Consider the following 21,209-nt stretch of genomic DNA (forward strand, 5'->3'; position numbering starts at 1 on the left):
AAGATAATCACCCATGCAGTAATTATCCAATAGGAGGCTCCTACATATTTGATTAGTTAAATCCAGGTGGAGACTTTATTTTTTGGCTGGGCAGTGTATCTCAGCATTATATTACAGAAAATAAAGAAACCATATTCGAAAAATTTGCATTTGGGTTGTACTTTAGTGTTTTGGGGCGTGGCTTAAATGACCTATACTGCAGTCAGCCACCAGGGGGAGCTCCACATACTTTGGCTTCACTTTTGAAGATCCTAATTATCTGAGCAGAGTAACACATCAACACAACAACTGGCAGCGTGAACAGTCGAATGTAGACCTGATCTCCTGAGATTAAAAGCAACCAATGTGGATTTGTGTTAAAGGTCAAAGCCGTAGTAACCTGCAGGCCATCATTCATGCATCATTGTAAGTTATTGAAGAGTGATCCTTACCATTGCTGCTGTGTGTGCCGTTGTCCCAGTCCCACGCCCCCACTAGCACAGTGTACGCTCGCTGAAACACAGAGAGGAGGGGTCAGAGGTTATCACGCTGCACACTTACCACAGAAACACACAAACCCTCCAGCTGAAAGTCAGCCGTGCCCACTTCAAGACGCACCTGATGTGGAGTTTACACAGAAACTCAAGATACGAGGCCAGCGTCACTCATAAACAGACACACACATACAAGTGCTTTCATGCACAAACACACACACATATTCAGCGCAGAAGGTGAGTAATCGGTGGGAAAATAAGTCTGGTTCCCACGCTCCTGTCACTGATTAGCCTACATGTGCCCGGAGCTAGTTAACAAGTGCAACCAATGTTCTGTCAAACAACAAAAGAAATTCACCTGGAACCCACCGACACATTTATTCATATTTCACTTGACAGATTAGTTTTATCATCACGTATGTAGTTAAAGAGCCAAAAACGTAAATCCAGTTTCCAGATCAGTCACTTGTGAATCGTTCTCTTGGTCATTTTATACCGGAGCATGATCAGTTCCTAAACAGAGAGGCTCCAGAAGAACTTTGTAGGGTAAGCTTGTGGGCCTTTCAGGTCAAAGTGAGATGGTAGAAGAAGATGAGCATCACCTCATTTTGACCCCTTTCCTTTTGAACATGCTTCTTGGTAATCAAGTTACACACTGTTAAAATCCTGGTGCTATGGGATATCTAAGAACAATATATTTAAGATATGATGCTATAAGCTGGTCCACTGTGTAGAAGCTCTGCAAAACTCTACAAAGCACCAATGATAAATAAGAGAATCAATTGACTAGTGTCTAGAGCGGCAAACAAACAAATGTGCCCAAAAACTGAAGTGACTCCAAAAGTGAGTCAATCCTCATTGACTTTCATGTTAAAATGCCTTCAAAAAGAGCCAGGATGCCAAGATGGAGACAGTCGGAGAGACCACGCTGAGCTTCAAAACTTCAGGAAACCTATGGGTGATATTCATCTATCTTTACGTGCAGTCACGTTTCAATCACAGGTTGACTTCTGGCATTTTTTATGTGCTTAAGTAGCAAACAACAGCAACAAAATCTTCCACGTCAGAAGACTTTAAAAGATGGAGACAGCCCGAGACGCCACGCTGAGCTTCAAAACTTCAGGAAACCCATGGGGTGATGTTCACCTATCTTCATGTGCAGTCACGTTTCAATCACAGGTCGACGTCTGGCATTTTTTATGTGCTTTAGTAGTTAACAACAGCAACAAAATCTTCCGCCTCAGAAGACCTCAAAAGATGGTGATGGCCCGAGAAGCCACGCTGAGGTTCAAAACGTCAGCCGCCAGGGAGGGTTCATCCATCTTTGTAGACGGAGAACAGACGCTGTATTTAGTTCTGGAAATAACCGCAGGAGAGTAAAACTGAAAAACTATCAACCGTGCAATCTTTTGACACTTGATGTTTTACTCTTAATCCTATAAATTACAGGTTTTAGAGCTAAGACACAGTGTTCTATATTGTGTGGGAGCCCAGCACGTCTGCACACTATGTCCTACTTTCCAGAGGAGACGGAATCCGCCATTCCTTCGGCAACAAACTAAAAACTCTGGATTGTTTCAGGTGCTATTTTTTTCCTCTTTTTTCCCGGGCATCAGCAAACAAACTGAGACGGAGCTCGCTGTCTGTCAGCCGCATGGGGCCGGACGAACAGCTGTGAGTTCCCATGACCCAAGTGTGACTCAGAGTGACTGAAGGCTGCAGGGAAGATTACAGGGGAGGTTACAAAGTGGCGCTGGGAGAGATTAGAGGCACAGGGAAGACAGAAACATGAAACAAAAGGGTACAGAGCTTAAGTGCTTTATGGTGCCTCAAAGGTAATTTTATGGTACTTTTTTTTTTCTTTTTGGTTTAGAAAGGATGCAGCAGAGACAACATCACAGGTCAGATATGGGACCAGGTTGTTGGTACTTGCAGTTGCTTCAGGGTGCGTCCGTAACAAGCAGGCTGTGTTCCCAGGAAAGCAATTAACGCCATCCGAAAGAAGCCGCTCCAGAACTGAATGCTTTGTGGTCATCGTGGGTGGAGATGAAGGTGTTTTAGCTCATTATACAATCAAGGCAACGTCAAAAACTAATGAATGAAGAAGAGCCGAGTCCTTTTCTGGCAGAATAATTACATGAACGCTCAGATTTAGCTGCAACTTTTGTTTCTCTGGTCTCGGCTGTTTGTTCACAACTTGTGTTCAGGTTCATGTTACCCACAGAGAACAATTAGAAAACTATAGTATTTTTGAACGCTGAGTTTTGTTATTCGCTTTGTCTTCCAAAAGGTCCAAGAAAAGTGCAGAATCTTTAGTAAAGAGAGCTAGTTATTATGCATTGTAGTGAAATTCTTACAAATACTGTAACACTGACTAAACCTTGCATAAAAGTCTTTTAATCAAAGCAGACCCGTTGTACCTGCAGAAACCCCATATCAACCCAATTAATGTGCACGTTTTCCCAAATTTTGAGCATGAACTACAGAACCGACGTAGATCAAAAGTGGTAAAAAGGAATCAAGTAGTAGGTTTACTGAGCCAGGAGGTGTCTATGTAACATCAGCGAGCAGCAAATTCACAATCTCGTTTCTACCCTCCACTTAACGAACAAGCTCCCCCATCATTGTAAAGGTAAAGCCACTTGAATGTGGAGGAAGACGTAACGGAGGGGCTCTCCAGACTTTAAATGCTATTATTTAATTCAACCATCTGGTGCAAGAGTTTGATTCTGTCCTGCATCAATAAAACACCTGAAGTTCAAGGTGGTGCCAAAAATATCTTATAAAAATATTACAAAGGCATAAAAATCTTGCAGTAAAAATTCATTATCGAAATAATAGATTTTCTATCAATCTGAGCATGTGTTGAGACGAGCTGTAATCACCGTTTTGCTCCTAGTTTCCAAGCTGTTCATGCAGAAACTCTTTGCTGGATTTTAGGGCAACGACGTCTACTTTTACCAAACTACTGATATTTCTGCATCCAAAGCTCGGCCCCATAAGAGCAACAAGCACTTCTTCTTAGCAGCGCTGACATGCACTAACCTGAAAACTAAAATCAAAGGCAGAAAGGATGAGACGGTTAAGCTACAACTCTCTAACTCTGTATACTTTGTCAGGATCTCGAGAAGATTCATATTTGCTCCAGTTGCTGATTATCCCAAATGCATGACTGGCACCTGAGGAGAAAGCCTCCCAGTCGACCATCACCTGAGATGACACCGCGGTGATTTATGAGCCCAGCGAGCTGCCAGACTTCTGCCACCAGTGAAAATAAGATGAAATTATCCAAATCAATCTCCCTCTTGGTAATCAGTTTTAAACGTTGTTGCCACTGGCTTCCAGAGAGATGGGGTCTGTGTGTACGCCTTTAAGCACGGATGTCCCAATCGGTGTATGTATTTTTAAAATATTGTACGGGGCTTCAGTCAAGCCTGATCTATTGTAGTTATTTATTTTAGGGCTGCCAAAAACCCAAACCATGTCCGTGTAGCGTCAAAACGTCTTCTTCCTCTTCGTTGGCTATCGTCATAGCTGGAGAAAAATCGAAGTAGAAGTAAAAGAACCAAAACTAAACATGTCTGCTGAGTGGAAGAAGTTTACTCTGGAAAATGAAGTCAGTCAGAAAGACATTTTGTAAATTATGCAATGTGGATGTCTGGTGAGGTGGTAGTAGCTGATCATCATTCAATACTACCAACAATAAAATGACTAAACAGAATCCATGGAGTCAAAGATCTTGAAGTGTGCGTTCAGTTTGCATGTCCTCGAAGGACAAGTCGATTCTGAGTGCGACAGACGTGGAGCTTTCACAGTGGGAGGCAGGGGGAAGAGAGGGAGGCGGGTGAGGGCGTGTTGGGAGACACTTGACACCCCCTAACCAATTTACAGGAGTAAGAGCGATTCGAGTTTTCATTAAGGCGAGGAGGAACCAGCCCGCTCCTCAGCGCCTTCACCTGTTCAATGAATAAATTACCAGGAACAGCCGCCGGCGACACACAACTCTGCCGAGGGTACACCGTACGTCCTGTCACTTTATGTTTTATCACACATGCACACGCTCTTTATAAAGATGTTTGTGGTTCATTCATTAGCAGAAACTCTGAATTAAACTAGAATTAAACCAAGAGAGACGCAATTATGCAAAGGAAGCAGAAATATTAAACATAGTTAAGACTTGGAGATAAACAGATGACGCCCTTGTTTTTAGATGTAGTAAGTGTCTTAATGAGATGTTAATTAGTTCTTATGTGTTAAAATACAGCTTAGAACAATGGAAACGGAAGAGAGGGTGCAGCGTTGTGTTGATACCACAGCTGGCATGTGTAGACGAACGGCCATAAATTTGACATGTTCCTGTGGAGACTGACCGACACGAGCAGGTGATTTTAACATCATTTGAGCTTTGATCAACGCCAAGAAATAAATCTTTTTGAAGAAATATCTCACGGTTGTCCAGAGGAAGGTCAGAGTACGTCTGAAAGTCGTGGTTGCATCATTTATCTTCTTGTTAAGGGTGAAGCTGCTGAAGCCAAAAACTGTAGTTCCTCTAATGTCCACTAGAGGCTGGCTCTAAAAGTGAGTCAGTTTCCTTTGTTTAGTTTTTAGGAGGAAGTCCTTCATAAAATGCACAACCAGGACAATTAGAGGAATTCTTTCTTGTGGAAAATTAAACTGAGTTGGAATGCTGCAGTTCCTCAAATGTCCACTTGAGGCTCCAACAAAGCGAATCGATCCCAGTAGACCTCCACGTTAAAATGTCTCAAGATTTGAAGTCAGGCTTAGAAACTGTATTAATTGGGTTTGGAAAACAGTATTAGTGTGTTTATACTGTGAGTGTCGCACAAGGGGCAAAAGAAAAGCCGATGCAAAGTGATTAAAAAAATGCAGTTTCTCAAATGTACACTAGAGGCTGCTTACAAACGTGAGTCAATCTCCAGAGACATCCGTGTTAAAATGTCCAACTTAACAGCAGAATTAAACATGTTTACAGCCAGGTACAAAACATTAAGGGCGTAGCTGCTTTGAGTGGCAGGTGGGAGTCCTTGTGGGTTGCTGGCTGTCTTTAGCTCCACCTCTTTCTTTCTTTTTGTATTAGCTTGGAGTTTGGTGGAGTCAGCCAAGATGGCGGCCACCGTAGACGCCACACTGAGCTTCAAAACTGCTCTTAAGCTAAATATCCAGCTTATGTTGTGCAGCTATTTGTCTTTAGGTCGCAGTTTCATTAGCACTGATCTGAAGCTCACAGAGACAGGTTCGATTTTATGGAGTTAGGCAGAGCCAAGATGGTGGCGGCCGTAGACGCCACACTGAGCTTCAAAACCTCTCATCCATTTTAACATAAAACTTTCCTCTAACAGGTTTACTGCCGACTCCTTTTGGAGTGGGTAGTTAACGTTAGCAACAAAGAAGTTGCTTCTGGGGTTGCAGTAAAATATATGTGGCGTTATTCTAAATCTATACCCAAAGAGGGAATACAATCAAGAGGAATGTGCCTTTAATTGAAAACTCACAGCAGCAGGGAATAGTTAATGAAAAAGAATTTAAATAAATATATATAAATACGCTGAGACCCAATTAACAACTTTTCTGGAGTTGTGGTGAGAGGAAGAAAAAAAAAATCAAAAGCTGCACCAACACCTGTCACGTCACACCTGTTAGTCTATTGACATGAATAAAACATGTCGCTCCCGGCAGAGAGCGGCTCGGATGGTTAATTTAGCACGTTATTAACAGAACAAGCTCACCCCCCCCCACTCCGCCCGCCGCCGCCGCCACCTCCTCCTCCTCTCTAAGGAGGCCTCCCTGTGCCAGCCCTCTCCCCCGAGGAGGCTTCGTTCAGACAGCAAATCTAGTCTGAGCTAATCTAATCAGGTCTTTATTACTGAGCTGCAGAACGGTGAAATGACCCAGTTCACTTTTCCCACACCAAAACGCGTGAAAAGCTATTTCTGTCGCTGCAGGTCACGGCGCCTCCTCCTCCTCCTGTGATGGAGAGGAATTCTGTGAATTAGTGTCTCATAGTAAATCCGTGCCGTGTAAGTATGAGGGAGAAAATACCGCCTTAAATCCATTAGTCCTCTGATTCGGTGATATAACAGAAAAGAAAGAGGGCTTGTTTGTTTCTCCACTTTTCATCTCCAGCAGGGAATGTTGGACCTTCTACAGTTTATTTGTTTGACTCTAAACAAAGTGCTCGGAAAGTCACAGCGTGTACGGAGATAAGATCTGATTCAGGTTTTATTGCCTCCTCGCAGAAATCACCTGCAATCAGACGCTGGAATCTGCTGCACATATACCAACCACAAGTCCTCCGCTTTACTGCGCTATCTTGTCCAACAACCCCTATCGCTCATCTCTGACTTGTAATGTCTCCTCAGATCATCTCTGGAGCAGCTCAAGGTATGCACATGTGTGGTGCATTTGATTCTGAAAGAATGGGAAGAACGGCTACCATTAAAATGTGAACCACTGAAATCTATAAAAATGAATGTTCAAGAGAGATTTTATTGTTTTTATTGGTGCACATCTGCATCTGTAAAAATGTCTTCTTGGTATTTAAGACTTTTCTGTGTTAACATGTGCACAGATTTTCCACAAACGTCCGTGCATGCGCGTCACAAAGAGTTTGGCAGAAGCTTCTGGTTGGATAACGGGCTGCAAACAAGACACCGTGCGCCAAAATCAGACCGTCCTTCTTTTTCCACAACTGACCAAATTAAATTTTGAGCCAGAGTCACATGTCGGAGATGTGTACGTTTCTGGAGCTGCATGCAACTCAACGAGACACAAATGACAGGAGCTTTAGAGAAGTTGGTTTAAATGCAGGAGCCATCGTCGTCATGGGAGAGGAATTTTTAAGTTATGTAAATACATGGAGAAAATAAACATCAGTCTCATGCATCAGTTGCTTCCATTGGTCGTCGCTTCAAACTAAAGATCAGTTCGACTTGGCCCACGTAGCTTCGCAATAAAAGGTTTCTTCTTCTCTTCAATCATCGCTCTCTGAGTTTCATAAACCTTTCTTTTCTCCTTGACTCGTTGCCCCATCACTGCTAGTCCCTTCCTTCCTGCAAGATGACTCAACAATCTTCCTGCAAACAAACATCATGCTGAAAAAAAATCATTGCATTTCTTGTGCAACTCCACCTGCAACTAAGATGCATGTAGGAGAAAGGTCAAGACTCCAGCAGCAGCTTGCAGCATATGCAACAACTTTATTAGTTAGTCGTCAGAGTCATCACCGTCAAACAACCCCTGGAATGCATCACAGCGATTGTGAAGTCGTTATGTTCTCTTTCAATTATCCTCTTCGCAGCGTGAGCTTTTAGGTGAGCCACGACGGGAAGCAGCTATAAATTCCTAGCTCGGCGCTGAGTGAGAAGACAACACCTGAAGCAGGCGTGAATACCAGATTCAGCATATCGCACCCCAGAGAGAGAGAGAGCAGCACCAGAGAGGCCTTATGTAAACGCTCTCAAATCCACCGCTGACATTCACCCCAACGCAGCTGCCCTCCTCTGTCTCTGTTTCTTTCTGTTCCCATCTCTCTCTCTCTCTCTCTTAGAGCTCTTCATTTCTCTTCCGTCCCCTCTGCCTGTCTCCATAACTCAATATCTGGGGACAAAAGCTCAGGTGTAAAAGTCATTGTTCCTCCTGAAAGGCTCAACCACAAAGAGGTTAAGTCAGCCCTCGTTTCCAGAGCGGAGCTGGGAAAGTGACATTCACGCCACGGGAAAACCCCGAACGACTCGTTCAACGCTGGTGCCACTCCACGGCAAACCACAGGTGACTGGCGACAAGACGTGCAACAGATCCCCTTTTAAACGAGAGACTTTGGTGGCGTTGGAACACTTTGGTTGCAGAGATGTACAGTTGTCATGAAGCCAAGTAAACACAAAAGGTAAGGACATGCAGGCAATGGCAGTGACTTCCTCACTTGCTCTGCAGCTTTTAAGCGTATAACACGGTTTTCAACAGCAAACATCATAAGGATGTCACTATCGGTATCAGGAGATCGGTATCGGGGCCGATCCGGGCATTTTCAAAGTGATAGGATCGAAATCAGGCTTCAGTCAAGTCTGATCGTTTGTAGTTATTTATTTTAGATCTGGTATCAACCAAACCAACAAGGTAAAGGCTGCACCCAAACAACAACAACAAACACTGAACGTTTAAAAGAAGAGAAAAGTTTCCTGGAGACAGCATCAAGGAGAAACATCTTCCAGAGAGGGTTAGGGAGTTTATGGCAGCGTTGGATGACCAGAACATTTCTGGAGTAGAGAACACAAGGTACCAGCTACCCTCTCCACACTACATTAACTTTGACACAAAGATTTATTGGACTGAATCCAGTCGACTCTAGGAGAAGACAAGGAAGACAAGGACAGACTTTAGGAAGCTACAGGAGACCAACTCTAGGACATTTAGGATCAAATCAGGACTCAGATTTAGATATTAAAAAATCAGTGCTGAATCTGGGGGTAGAAAATTGTTTTAACTGCTCTTTCCAACATCAAGGCTGAGCCTACGACTAAAGCTTTTACATCAAACTGAGCAAGAAGTCCAGCAAATAATGTACAATTTGAGAATCTAACAGTTTCCCAACAACTCAAGCAAAGCATATCAGCTGATTGAGACCAAGCTCCAGGACGAGTGGATAAGTCTTCAGCAGAGACGGTACAAGAAACATGGACGTCGTGCATCAAAGGTTCCAGGTAGACTAAACCAGGACGGTTCATCCATCACTCCATGATCAGTCCCCGCCCTCATCTTAAATGATTGATGAGATCTATGAGGAAATCAGACGTCAGGTCAGGAAACATGTGAGTCACGCTGGATTATATAGTCACCGTACGGTGTTAGAGGGTGTCCCAACATGTATGACCAAGGTTTGTATTACAGGTGAGTCATATTTTTCTGGAAGCCGCGATTTATTTCTGAAGGAGTGTTTCGAAACGTTCATTCATGCATTCGTGCAAGTGGACGATTGCGGTTTGCAGAAGGTTTGCAGAGGGTTTGCAGCGTAATCAATTTGTTAGACGCAAGAACCACAAGAATCATCCATCATCTGCCCAGCTGCTGAAGCAGAGAGTCGGCTTGAACAACTTCATTTTAACAGCTTCAACTTTGTTGAACTTTACAGATGACTTCCATCCTATCTGCTCATGTTTTGGATTTCCTCGTATCAGCGTTTACACAGATCCCGATCCGGAAACATCCCATAAGACTCATCTGACTTCTCTTTCCTCAGCTCCACACCGAGGAACGAGTACATCCTTGAGATTTTAGACGCATTATCAGTTCAAAAGTGAGTGTTGCAGGGGTTTCTCCATTAACGGGAGGTTGGGTAACAGAGATTACTGACAGAGCTTTTGGTCCCAGAGTCGAGTTGAGAAACCCTCCTGAACCTTCACCCCAACCCCCTGGAGAGGACGGTTACCAAACGCAGCAGGACATGCATGATGAGGCGGCGTGCAGAAGAAGAAGGAGGAGGAGGAGAAAGTCGTAGTCATACTTTCTAGTTTGATTTCTTCAGCATAGCAGAGCCAAACGATGAGTCAGGCTGCGTCCATGCCAAGCGTGTTTGGAGTGGTTTACTTGAACTCCAGAGCATTTACTCCTTTGGTTTGGGTTTGGGTCACGTTAGGAGGTTTAGCTTCCACTTTACGAGCTCTTAGCCAGGGATAAACACCAAAGAAGAAGAAATATTAAAAAATCTTTCATGCGTTTCAGGTGGTGGGTATGAGGGTCTAACAGTTCCCCGACAACTTGAGTGCATCAGCTGATTAAGATCATGTGTTGTTGATAAAACCTTAATGTTTCTTGAAACTTGGGACCCAAACCTTCCTTGCATGTACAGTAACTTAAATAGCAGTTAGATGAACCAAATACATAGATGCAACGCAAAGCTCTATCACCAGGTCTGTCTCCGTAGGTGTGAACGCACCCTCGAAGCTAGCAAAACAAGCTAAGCTAAGGCAACGTGCAAAATATGCAGCTGCAGGGAGTTCACCTGGTATGGACAAGATCAACACCAGATACCAGGAGGTAAATAAATACAGAAACAATGGAGGGTTTGGTCTCCTTCAACCACATTTTCTCTTTCGTAACATCTCTCTGAAGAGTCAAGTGGGAAATGAGGCAGATCTGCGCGTGTTTCTCTCCGGCTTTAATCACCACCGTTCACCTCACTGCTCATAATACAAGCATTTCATTCCCTCTGCTTCACCTGAACACCAGACATCGTCTCTCTGCTACGTTTATTTTGTACTTAGTGATGTGTCTTCATGAAGCTCCATGGTCTTCTCATCTCACTATGTGCTGCACTGGCTCTGTGGATCATCCCACAGATACTTGATCAGTTTGGGATCTAGTGAATTTGGAGGCCAGGTCAACACCTTGTGCTGTTCTTCATGTTCTTAGTTGTTCCTAAAGTGTTTTTGTGTCTGAATCCTGCTGGGGATGGCTGCTGCCATCAAGGAGTGTCATTGCTATGGGGTGGGGGTGCCTGGTCTGGTCTAGGTGGGTGCTACATGTCTAAGTAACATCCACACCAATGAATGCCAGGTCAAGAAGTTTCCCAGCAGAACACTGAACTGTCACAAGATGGTTTAAATGTTATTTACTTCTCCCGTCAGTGGTCAAAATTTTGTGGCTGATTGGTGTAGACGTGCCAAAATTTCAAAGAAATTCAACTGAGGTGTTTATTGCTTTATTTATTAACTAATAAATCATTAGTCTGTATATTTGTTGTTGTTGTCATCACCGCTGTCCTGAACCATTGTGTACTGATCCTCCTCATATCCATGGCAACAACAGTAATGCTTAACACCGCCTAACCACTTAAGTGGAGACGATATTAGTGTGATAATGTGACGCTGAGGCGGCCTAAAAATAAATGGTCTCTGTGGAGGGAATGCCTCCGTGTCGGCCATGATTGGTGTGAAATACCGATTCCATGTAATCATACAGCGACGTTTGCATCATCTAGAGCAGCACGACAAGACGAGTCTGCAGAGAAACAAGTCAGCAAACTTCCTCTCACATGTTGCTGCATTCACTCAACATCTCAAGAAGCTTTAAGTCGACCTAACAGGACACTGCAGTCACACATAAAACCAAGTCCACCGGAGGCATTAACAATCGATCAGCCGGGGCAGGCGGAGCAGGCGGAGCAGCTAATCCCACGTTTACACGCCTTCCGACCGGAACCGGGTCATCTGACATGGAGCCGGCGTGGGAAAGGTGAGCAGATCCGTCCTGACCGCAGTAAACCAAGGCTGCACCGGGAAACGGAGCCGTGCGGCGGCCCGCCCTGCAGGCTTTTAGGCTTATTGCTGACACACGGGGAGGAAGCTGAATCTCATGAGATAAAACTATCGGACTTTAGTCGCTCTGAAGTTATGCATGAATGAAGAAAAGGGAAAACTGTGCAGCTCTGATAAGGTCGATTAAAAAAATAAACCACACTATGAGCACGTCATTAGCCTCGGGCCAGGGTTAACGATGCCCAGTCTGCTGCACAATAACTAAGATTATTACTGAAGCTGCAGCTCTGCAAACTACACTTCTAAACAAACATGTCTGAAGTGAATGGCAGTGTTGGACGACCAGAGCATGACCAGACAAGGACAGACTTTAGGAAGCTACAGGAGACCAACTCTAGGACATTTAGGATCAGATCAGGACTCATCTACATATCTACTTTTGAGTATTTTAAAATGATCTTTTAAAGAACAAATGCTCTGGGAGTCAAATAATAATTTGTGCACAAACTGGGGCAAAGAAATCCTCCTCAGTTAAGTGATCAGATGTAACGGGACGTTTTTATCCTGTGCAAAATGAGGTGATTTTTGGCCCGACACTCCTGAGACACGTCACAAGATCTCATTCTTTGCTTCCAAATCTGAAAATCTTCACCTCTCTCTCTCTTGCTCGTCTTCTGACCTCTCCTCCCGGATTAATCAACCACAAAAGCTTCACCAAACTGAGATACAACGGCGCCAAAAACGCACTCGGCAAATGAGCCAAACGAGCCGCCTGTCCGGCCGGCCGGCAGTGACGGCATCGAGACGGAGAGGAACCGAGGAGGAAACAGCTCCTCATCCAACATTGCACTTTGCGATTGCTCACTGATACTCCTCCGAGAGAGGTGATCTTACACTGGGTGTGCTGTAATCATGGCCTGTTTTCCTAATGCTGTTTCACTAAAACATTTATTCTAGGAAGACGAGGAGGAGGAGGAGGAGGTGGAGGAGGAGGTCTCTGAGCAGCTGGTCCACCTCTGTCCTCGCAGCTCTGCCAGGCTCAGGGGGAAACTTGTGGCGAGAGAGGGGAAGAAGCAGGCTATGAAACTGAAGGAGTGTGCACCCTTGATCCTTGATTTACTCACAGAGGGGTGATGGGAGGACAGCAGCTCTAAAAATACCCCATAAGGAGAGAGGGAGAACGAGGAAGAGGAGGAGGAGGGCTGGGGTCTGACGGTCTGGGCGAGCAGAAGAGGAGAAGGAATAAGTAAATCCTTGTTTTTGCTTCAGTCACTACTGTACGAAAAAAAAAGAGTCCTAAAAATACTCCCCCCTCGTGACAGAAACCTCACAAGGAAACAGGATGGAGGTTTTAATTTATTTTGAACGGGAGGCGGGTGGGTGGAGGGGGGGGGGCTGCTGCTTCCTCCCTCTTCCTCCCTTTGCCCCATCATCACTCCTTCCCTCAATCCATCCCTCCCCCCTCCCTCTCTTGTCTTTCATAAAAAAATGAAAAAAATTTAAAAAAGAGCCGGAGGGGGAGTTAACATGAAGGGGAAATGATCGGCAAGGGAGACAAGCAGAGGGCAGAACAATGCTGTGTCGCGGCGGCTAATTCATGTCAGGGCCAGTGGCCCAGATACCGGGGCCGACCGAAGGAGTCCACTGTAGCAGCACCAGAGGCTACAGGCCACGGCCCCCCTACATACACACACACAAAAACACACTCTGTTAGCGTCCGATGCACAACCAGAGTACAAACTAGGAGGTGTGTAAACTGATGAAGGCCGTGACATGTGGCTAAAAGATGTCAGGTGGACATTAACTGGATTAGCGGAGGAGGAAAACGTCATAAAGTCACGACGGCTTGGTAATCCTGATGTTTAAGGTTTAAGCTCATTGACTCACTCAGATCCCTTCAGTCAAACCAGCCAGTGGGAAAAGTTGCAACAACAGCTTCACTTTCAATTACAGTCTGCAGAAACTTGCAGATCAGGCATCTGGTCACCGCGACGACGCCATCGCTGCACCGAGTGACGTTAATCCCTCCCCGTAAGCAAATTCACTTTCTCCAGCTCATGCAAATGCTGAAATCATTCATCAACCAAAGATGACAAACGGCTTCTGGCTCCAGCTTCTTAAACGCAGAGACGTGCAAATCAGGTTTTCCAGTGACGTACTGCACATTAGAGTCAGGGGCGTCATGGCGATTGTAAAGAAGCTTCCAGGTTCTTCTCCTGTGGAACCAGCTCTCAGTTTGCTTTCTAAAACTTTCCTTTTTGATGAAGCTTTAAGTTATGCTGCTATATGTGTAGGCTGCTGGGGGACTACACCTGAGTCAGTGAGAACGAGGGGTTGTACAGAGCAGTCGACTAGTCGCAGATCACGTGACAATAACAACATGGACGCCTCCTAGAAGACATGAGGAACGCAAGCAGAGGAAGCAGTTAACAACTTCACTAGGGATGCACCGAAAACCAAAAATGCACTTTCGGGCCGAAAATTGCTGTGGTTGTTGCTTGCATGTGTTGTTTCGGCAAAATTTATCGCCGAAACAACACGGCTGAAACAGGATGTTGTGATGACGCGCAGACTTTTTGGGTTTTCAGCCAAAATTTTTCAGTGCATCCCTAAACTTGACCAAACGTCCTGTGGTAACAGAGAGAAGGAGGCTGCACATCAACTATTAGACCTTTAGCTGCTGCACTATCCCATCTAACAACACGCTGTGGAGTACTATTAAATGCTACTGATGGTGCTGAGGTGCTGCATGTTTTTATACAGGCTATACATATCTGCAGCTCACAGTATGTAGCACATGAGCTGTCTGTTCTCAGCAGATGGATTCAGGACAAGAATATAGATTTCATTACTTTCTACTGGGTTTCTATTAGAGACGTCGTCAGAGACTGCATAGCTACTAGTGCAAAGGTTTCCTTCTGTTAAAAGAAGACTTTCTTCACCTCAGTGTTTGCTCTGGGGAGGTTTCAGGTTCTGGGTTCTGCCTACGTCTATATCTGTTCAGACGCCATGCAGCATATGCAGAAGAAGACATTGCAGGAAACTGTAACAGATCAGAGATGACAAACTACCGACTCAGGTGCAGACTTTATGAGACGTCTGGAGAAACTACGAAATACTAATGAGACTTTTTTTAAAAAAAGGCCTTCAACTGCTTTGACCTTCACAGCTCCATCAGAAGAAGCTGCTGAACGCTGATACCCTCCTTCCTCTATGCCTCCCCCCACCCCTCCCACACCCAGTGCCCCCACCCCCCCGCCTCCTAGGCCGATAGTGGAAAATACTGACCCCCACACACGCCGAGCGAGACAATGACCCAATAACGGTCGGAGCGTGAACCTGAGAGGCGGCGAGGTAAAGGCATCCCCGGCCCAGATTGACCAGGGATCTTCACTTGTTTGAGTAGTTGGTGACACTGATATCCACCGCCTGTGTCACACACAACTTAGTGGTAACCGTATCTGACCGCAGGGCCCCAGCTTACTACTTCCATCTTCCCCTCTGCTGACAGCTGACCATGGGGAGTGATGAATGGAGAGGTCACGTAGCCAGGCGGGCACACAAAGCACCCCACACATATATATATATACACATACACACACATATATGTACGTCCTGACATGAGCACACGGGACGGGGTTTCTGTGCGTCCTGGCAAATGTGGCTGAACGACAGAATTATCTAACTGCATCTCTCAATCATTCCCAAAAGACATTTAATGTTTTACTGCTGCAAAACATTTTTTTCATAGACCCTGTAGAATTCTGACACATACAACACAAAAAAAGCAGCATCAGATCCTCGGGTCTTGGAGCTGAATCTTCCACACTGAGACATATTTGGCGACTGTTCAGCCCCGAAAGTCTCATTTTCTTAAAGACATAAAAGAATCTGACAACGTTCCCGCTGAGAAATCAACATGTCTCCAGAAATTAGCACAAATGTGTTGAACCGAGCCCAAGAGACGGAGATATTTTCAAAATAAACAGATGGAATCAGTTCTGTTGACGTATTTATTGAGTGACACCTCAGCACAGGCTAATGTTCTCACATTACAGACTCCCTTCATGGTCCCACTGTTAACGTTAAACCCTCGTCCTCTCTGTTTGTCTGCTCCACTTTGACTCATAATGACAGAGGGCTCTTATTTTGACAGCTCGCTCGGCTGTTGTGCGACTCAAACCTGTGGTTTCCTCCACAGAATGTCACTCTGACCGTCAAGCCTCCCTGATACAGATCTGTGGGTGTAGCAGCAGTTTTTGTGAAGCTCTGATTGCCAGCACCGATCCACTTTCCCACGCTGGGTCTCCAAATAAGGAGGGAGCTGCTCTGTTTGGATTAGATAATAAGTTACCTGCCACTTCTTAATCAGCATCCTTATCCCCCCCCCCCCCCCCCCCCCTCCCCACCCCAGCCCTCCAAACACTGGGCCCCCACCTCTTCCTTCAATCACTGAGTCCACACAAACAGCGGCTTGTTTGGTAACTCATCAAACAGAGACACAACTGCTCTACTGCTGTGCGTAAAAGGCATGCGTCTTGCGCGCTCGGGATTTGGCTAGGTCGGATACACACAGACAATCACTCAAAGGCTCTAAGAGAAGATTGTGATGTCCCTCAGGAGATGATCCCTGGCGTATAGATGTCAAAGTGGCCAAACTGGCACGAAGAGAAAAGAATGATCTGCGCGTAAAGTTACAGAAAACTGAGCTGAAAGCTGCTTCACGACTTTACCAGCAAAACATCCACAACTCTACATTTATAATTCTACATTTAAGCATTGTTTAGTAAAAGCGTGACCACCCACGCAACTTTAACAGAAATCCAACTTTCACAACCAACCAAGCAACCAAGACAGTTTTCCACTTACCGGCCACGCAAACTGGAAGGGAATGATGATCTTCCCGGCGTCATTGTTCCGGTTCTGTCCGGTTTTCTGTCCGCTCTTGAACTGAAAAGTATTCCCACCTAAAACCTTAGTAATCTCCGAGCCGTAGGTGCACGATCCGGGCGTCACCTCCGCTTGGTATTCCTTTAAACACACTTTGATGTAGGTGTCGCACTCGTCCGCGCCGCAGCGGCCGTCCACCTCGCTCCTCTCCCCGTCGCAGCAGTCGCCGCTCAGGAGCTGACCTTCGGGGTTCTCCACCGAAATCAGCTGCAGCTCGAAGTAGCCCGTGGACTGAGACACCTGAGGAGAACATAGGACAGAGGAAACGGTTAGAAATAGGTTAAAGTGGATCTACTTAAATCCTGGTTCACTTTATAGAGACATTTTATCTCAAATAGTGAGACCTGTTCTTATCTTTTAGTGACTAATGCAGGTATTTGAAGTGATTCTAAACCAGAGTATCAGATCACAATGATTTTACAAGACAGGTCACCAGCTCAGTTCAACATATAAAACCTATCTATCTATCTATCTATTACTGCAATTGAAAACAAGTGGAATGGGCTCATTTCTTCGCAGCGCGCAGTCACTCTGCAGCCCACTCTACTGTACATTTTGGCACCGTTGAAGTTCAGGGCTGGATAACAAGACTCCAGTTTAGCTCACTCTGCGGATCAGGCTGCAGCCGTACACCACACACACAGATATCCACCTCAACGAGACCTCCAGCAGCAGGAGTGGACACAAATATGAAAGGTCTGTCGTTGAAGGTGGACTGGAAACACGCGAGGCTTTCCTTAATGCAGCTATTAATACTGGAACGCTCATTTGATTGGCTGAACTTTATTTTTCATAAACCTAAAAAGCTGATTTTTATTTTTTTTCTTATCATGCAAACAGATGCGCACAGCTCGTGGCACAGCTCTGACATTTGTAAACTGCAAAACACAATTCGTCTCCTCCTGAAGGAAGAGCACATTTCTAAATTCCACATCACATGAGTGACATGAGGCTGGAATTAAAATGCCTACAAAAATAAATGAATAAAAATCTTCCAGATGAGTTATAAATTGAACATCCTCCTCTGAGATGAATGAAATAAAGTTCTCACCTCGGCCCACAGCGTCAGGAGGAGACACACTAGCGAGACGCGATGCAGTTTCCCCAGATTAGTCCACATGTCTCCGGCCGCTCAGTGTTGGTTACCATTAGGGAAAACCAGAATATGTGTGTCTCAGTCAGTCAGAATAAGAGTGAAGAACGAGGGGATTCAAAATAATAATCAAGAAGCCTCCTCCTGCTGTTGTCCGAGGCGTGCACGGCTGCGCTGCTCCCCGGGATGCCTGCGGCTCTGGAGGAGGAAAAGCGCACCGCTCGCTGCTGCTGCTGCTGCTGCTGCTGCTGCTTGATCCACGGACGCACAACAAGACGCGCAGACTCCACTTCCACCTCCGCCGCTCGACGCACTAAACAGCAGAGACGAGGAGCAGCGGCGCGTCTCTGCTGCCCAAAGCCGGAGCCGGGCGCTCCGCGTGATCGACGGCTCAGCTGGCCAATCAGGGGCCGCCTGGGAGGAACGTTTGTGGATAAGAGCCAATCAGACACAGGGGCGGGAGAAGGAGTGGAGAGAGGACGGCTGATGGATTTATTATTGAAGTTTGCTCTACCAGGAGCTTGTATTTGTATTTTGTAACGACCCTAACAGTGTCGTCTTTCTTTTACTTATTTTAAATAAGTGAAGTTTTCTTTTTAATAAATCTATATAAAAACATAAACTTTGCTCCTGGAGCTTCTTTCAAAACTTCTAATAAAAAGATGTTTTTTTTGTTTTTTGTTTTTTTTAAACGTCTACATCAAACAGCTATAAATGAGAGCCATAAATAATCCCTAAGTACATGCAGAGTGAACCTCATGCTGTCTCCAGTGAGGGACACCTGAGCTGCTCCTCGCTCAGCTGCAGGACGCAGTTATGGATGTTAGCGCCATCTACTGGAGCATCCATCAGGGCCAGACTCAACGGCGATGAGAATGATCAGAGGACGACACCGGATTTAATCAGACACGTCCTTCACAGGTAAAACAAGACTGTACTTAAGATTCTTAGCTCGTGTTTTCTGTCTCTCATCCTTTATTTGAAAGAAAACTGAACTAGTTCCTCATATATATATTCATTCATTCATTCATTCGTCTTCTGTAACTGCTTGTTGCTGTGAAGGGTCACAGGAGGTCTGGAGCCTATCCCAGCTGTCATTGGTCTAGAGGTGGACAGGTTTCCAGTCTATCACAGGGAGACACTCACACCTACGGCCAATTTAGAATCACCAGCATGTCTTTGGACGGTGGGAGGAAGCTGGAGTACCTGGAGAGAACTCACGCAGACACAGGAAGAACATGCAAACTCCACACAGAACTAGAACCCAGAACCTTCTTGCTTTGATGCATCAGCGCTAACCAACCTCACACTGCTTTATATATTAAATTAAACTGACTTATAGGCTATGCGTTATATTTTTAGACCTGGTTGGGAAACTCTTAATTAATGCGAGCTTCTCTGGAACTGTCAGAAACTGTTGAAATGAACATCTGTGAGCAGCTCAGCACAATGGAGCCTTTCTTTTATTTACACACTTCGGGGTAATGTGGTCACACACGCCCACGTTTTAACGCAGCATCGCGATCCCAAACAAGCCCAGCGGAGTCCTGTGAGACAGCAGCAGCATGTTGAAGCAGAGTCCACACAAAAGGGACAAAGTGCAGGATCAAAACATGGCGGGGTTTCTTTTTTTTTTTTGAATGGTCAGGATAATCCTTCAATTTGACGCACAACAAACTCATTCTTGCATCATCTTGAACCAACAACAACAAAAAGATTTAAAGGAACATTTATCTGATATTGACTAGCCGGCCCAGCATTTGTATCTTGTCCTTTGTGGAGGACATTAGCCGTCCCTGTATCACAATCCAACGTCATTATCTGTGTTTCCATTTAATTCATTCAATTTGAAGCAAACTCAGACGTGCTTCTAGAAATCTTTTGGTGGAACATGTCTGTAATAATCAGAGCAAGAAGAAGAAGGAGGCTTGGTCTTTACATTGGTCATCTATTGGAGTAAAACTAGGAGAGAGAGATTCAGTTGTTCAAGTTGAACTTATTCTTTCATATCAGTTCATGTCTGAAATAAATGTAATGACTCTACTGGTCAGGCCGTTGGGATTTTCAAAATTCTTCTACATCACCTGCCTCACTTTTTTAAACTCATTCAACTCCACGTTACTCAGATGACATATATGAGTACTGTTACTCTTCTGTCCATCACCACATAAAGCCCCGCCCCCAAACAATCTGATTGGACCGGTAGATCTTTGCTGGTCTGACTCAAAGACTGCACATAAATATGGACAGAGGAACTGCTCCTCTAAAGTGAAGCCAAAGCAAGTAGAGCTCCCCCTGGTGGCTGGCTGCAGTATAGGTCATAAGCTCCACCCCCTCCATGTTAGGGGGCGGGACTTGGGCTAAACTAAACTGATTTTTCAAGGATGGTTTCTGTCATTTTAGGTAGTTAATATAATGCTGATGAATGTTCAAGTGTCAATTTTTTGGATAAGTTTCGTTTTAATTATTTGATGCTATAGAAACAGGATGTGACATTGTGGCAACCACCAGTTTCCATGCCAACTGCTCTGTAAAACGGTCCAGTGGGACAGCAAGAGTTATAAAAAATAATTTAAAAAAATAAGTAGAATGTAAAATCCAGCATTTCCTTGTAACTGGTGGAGGTAGAGCAGAGCGTAGCATTAATTAAATGAAAATGAGGGTCTGGACGAAGAGTGGGCGGGGCATCAATATCACGGCTCCGCATTGGCTCCACTCTCGGACCGTACTGATCAGACTCTGGCTCCAAAGTCGCAAGATGGCGCCGCCCGTATCCCCGGGAAAATAACGTCAGTTTGATCAATAAAAGTCAGTGGAGACGTATTGTCCATATTTATATACAGTCTATGCTCTGACTTCATCAGAATTTATTTATAAAAGGCATGTCTGTCTGTAAGCACATCGACTCGTTTTGCACACTTGAGAAGATCTTTTAACTTTAACCGTTCCATAAATGCATAAGAATAGAGTATGCGTCGTGGTTTTTCTTGTTATTTCTGGACTATCTTACCTCTAATAAATACAGAAATCTAACAACATAAAGCTCCGCTCAGACCGTTTGATCAGCCCAGCCCAGATCTCTGCAGGAGCAGAACGGCATTCCAGGATACTAAGCTGATGGGAATGTTCGTAGTTTTGCAGCTATTCTAGTCAAAGTATGTCCTGTAAACAGACGTAGAGTAAAGATAATTAGGAGTGTGTGTACAGAACTGGCAGATGTAGAGATACTGTATTTTAGTCTGGACCAGCGTGGTTAACTGACCGAACAGCACTTCCATCCTTAAAGATAAATAGATTTACTGATCGTCCGGTGTCTCAAGTCGTTCTCTAGGATATTTATGGCAACAGTTGAAGTGGATTTAACAGCTCCAGGTTTCACAGCATGTGTGAAAACCTTGATAATCTGTTAATTCCAGCGTGCAG

The 21,209-nt window shown here is 44.9% G+C and overlaps 1 protein-coding gene across 2 annotated transcripts in view; it reads right to left on the minus strand.

The window, feature by feature from the left end:
* Nucleotides 1-18,086, minus strand: part of LOC311505458 (protein jagged-2-like) — a 50,042-nt gene extending 31,956 nt beyond the window's left edge. For both annotated transcript variants that reach the window (XM_084569037.1, XM_084569036.1), the window contains exons 1-3: nucleotides 17,745-18,086; nucleotides 16,613-16,933; nucleotides 432-492 (exon numbers count right to left, since the gene is read on the minus strand). In XM_084569037.1, coding sequence (XP_084425163.1) covers nucleotides 432-492; nucleotides 16,613-16,933; nucleotides 17,745-17,813 — 451 coding nt within the window. In that variant the 5' untranslated portion in view covers nucleotides 17,814-18,086. The remainder of the gene's footprint in view (nucleotides 1-431; nucleotides 493-16,612; nucleotides 16,934-17,744) is intronic.
* Nucleotides 18,087-21,209: the final 3,123 nt, after the last annotated feature.

This window comes from Chelon labrosus (assembly GCF_963514085.1).
Source record: "Chelon labrosus genome assembly, chromosome: 20".
Lineage (NCBI taxonomy): Eukaryota > Metazoa > Chordata > Actinopteri > Mugiliformes > Mugilidae > Chelon > Chelon labrosus.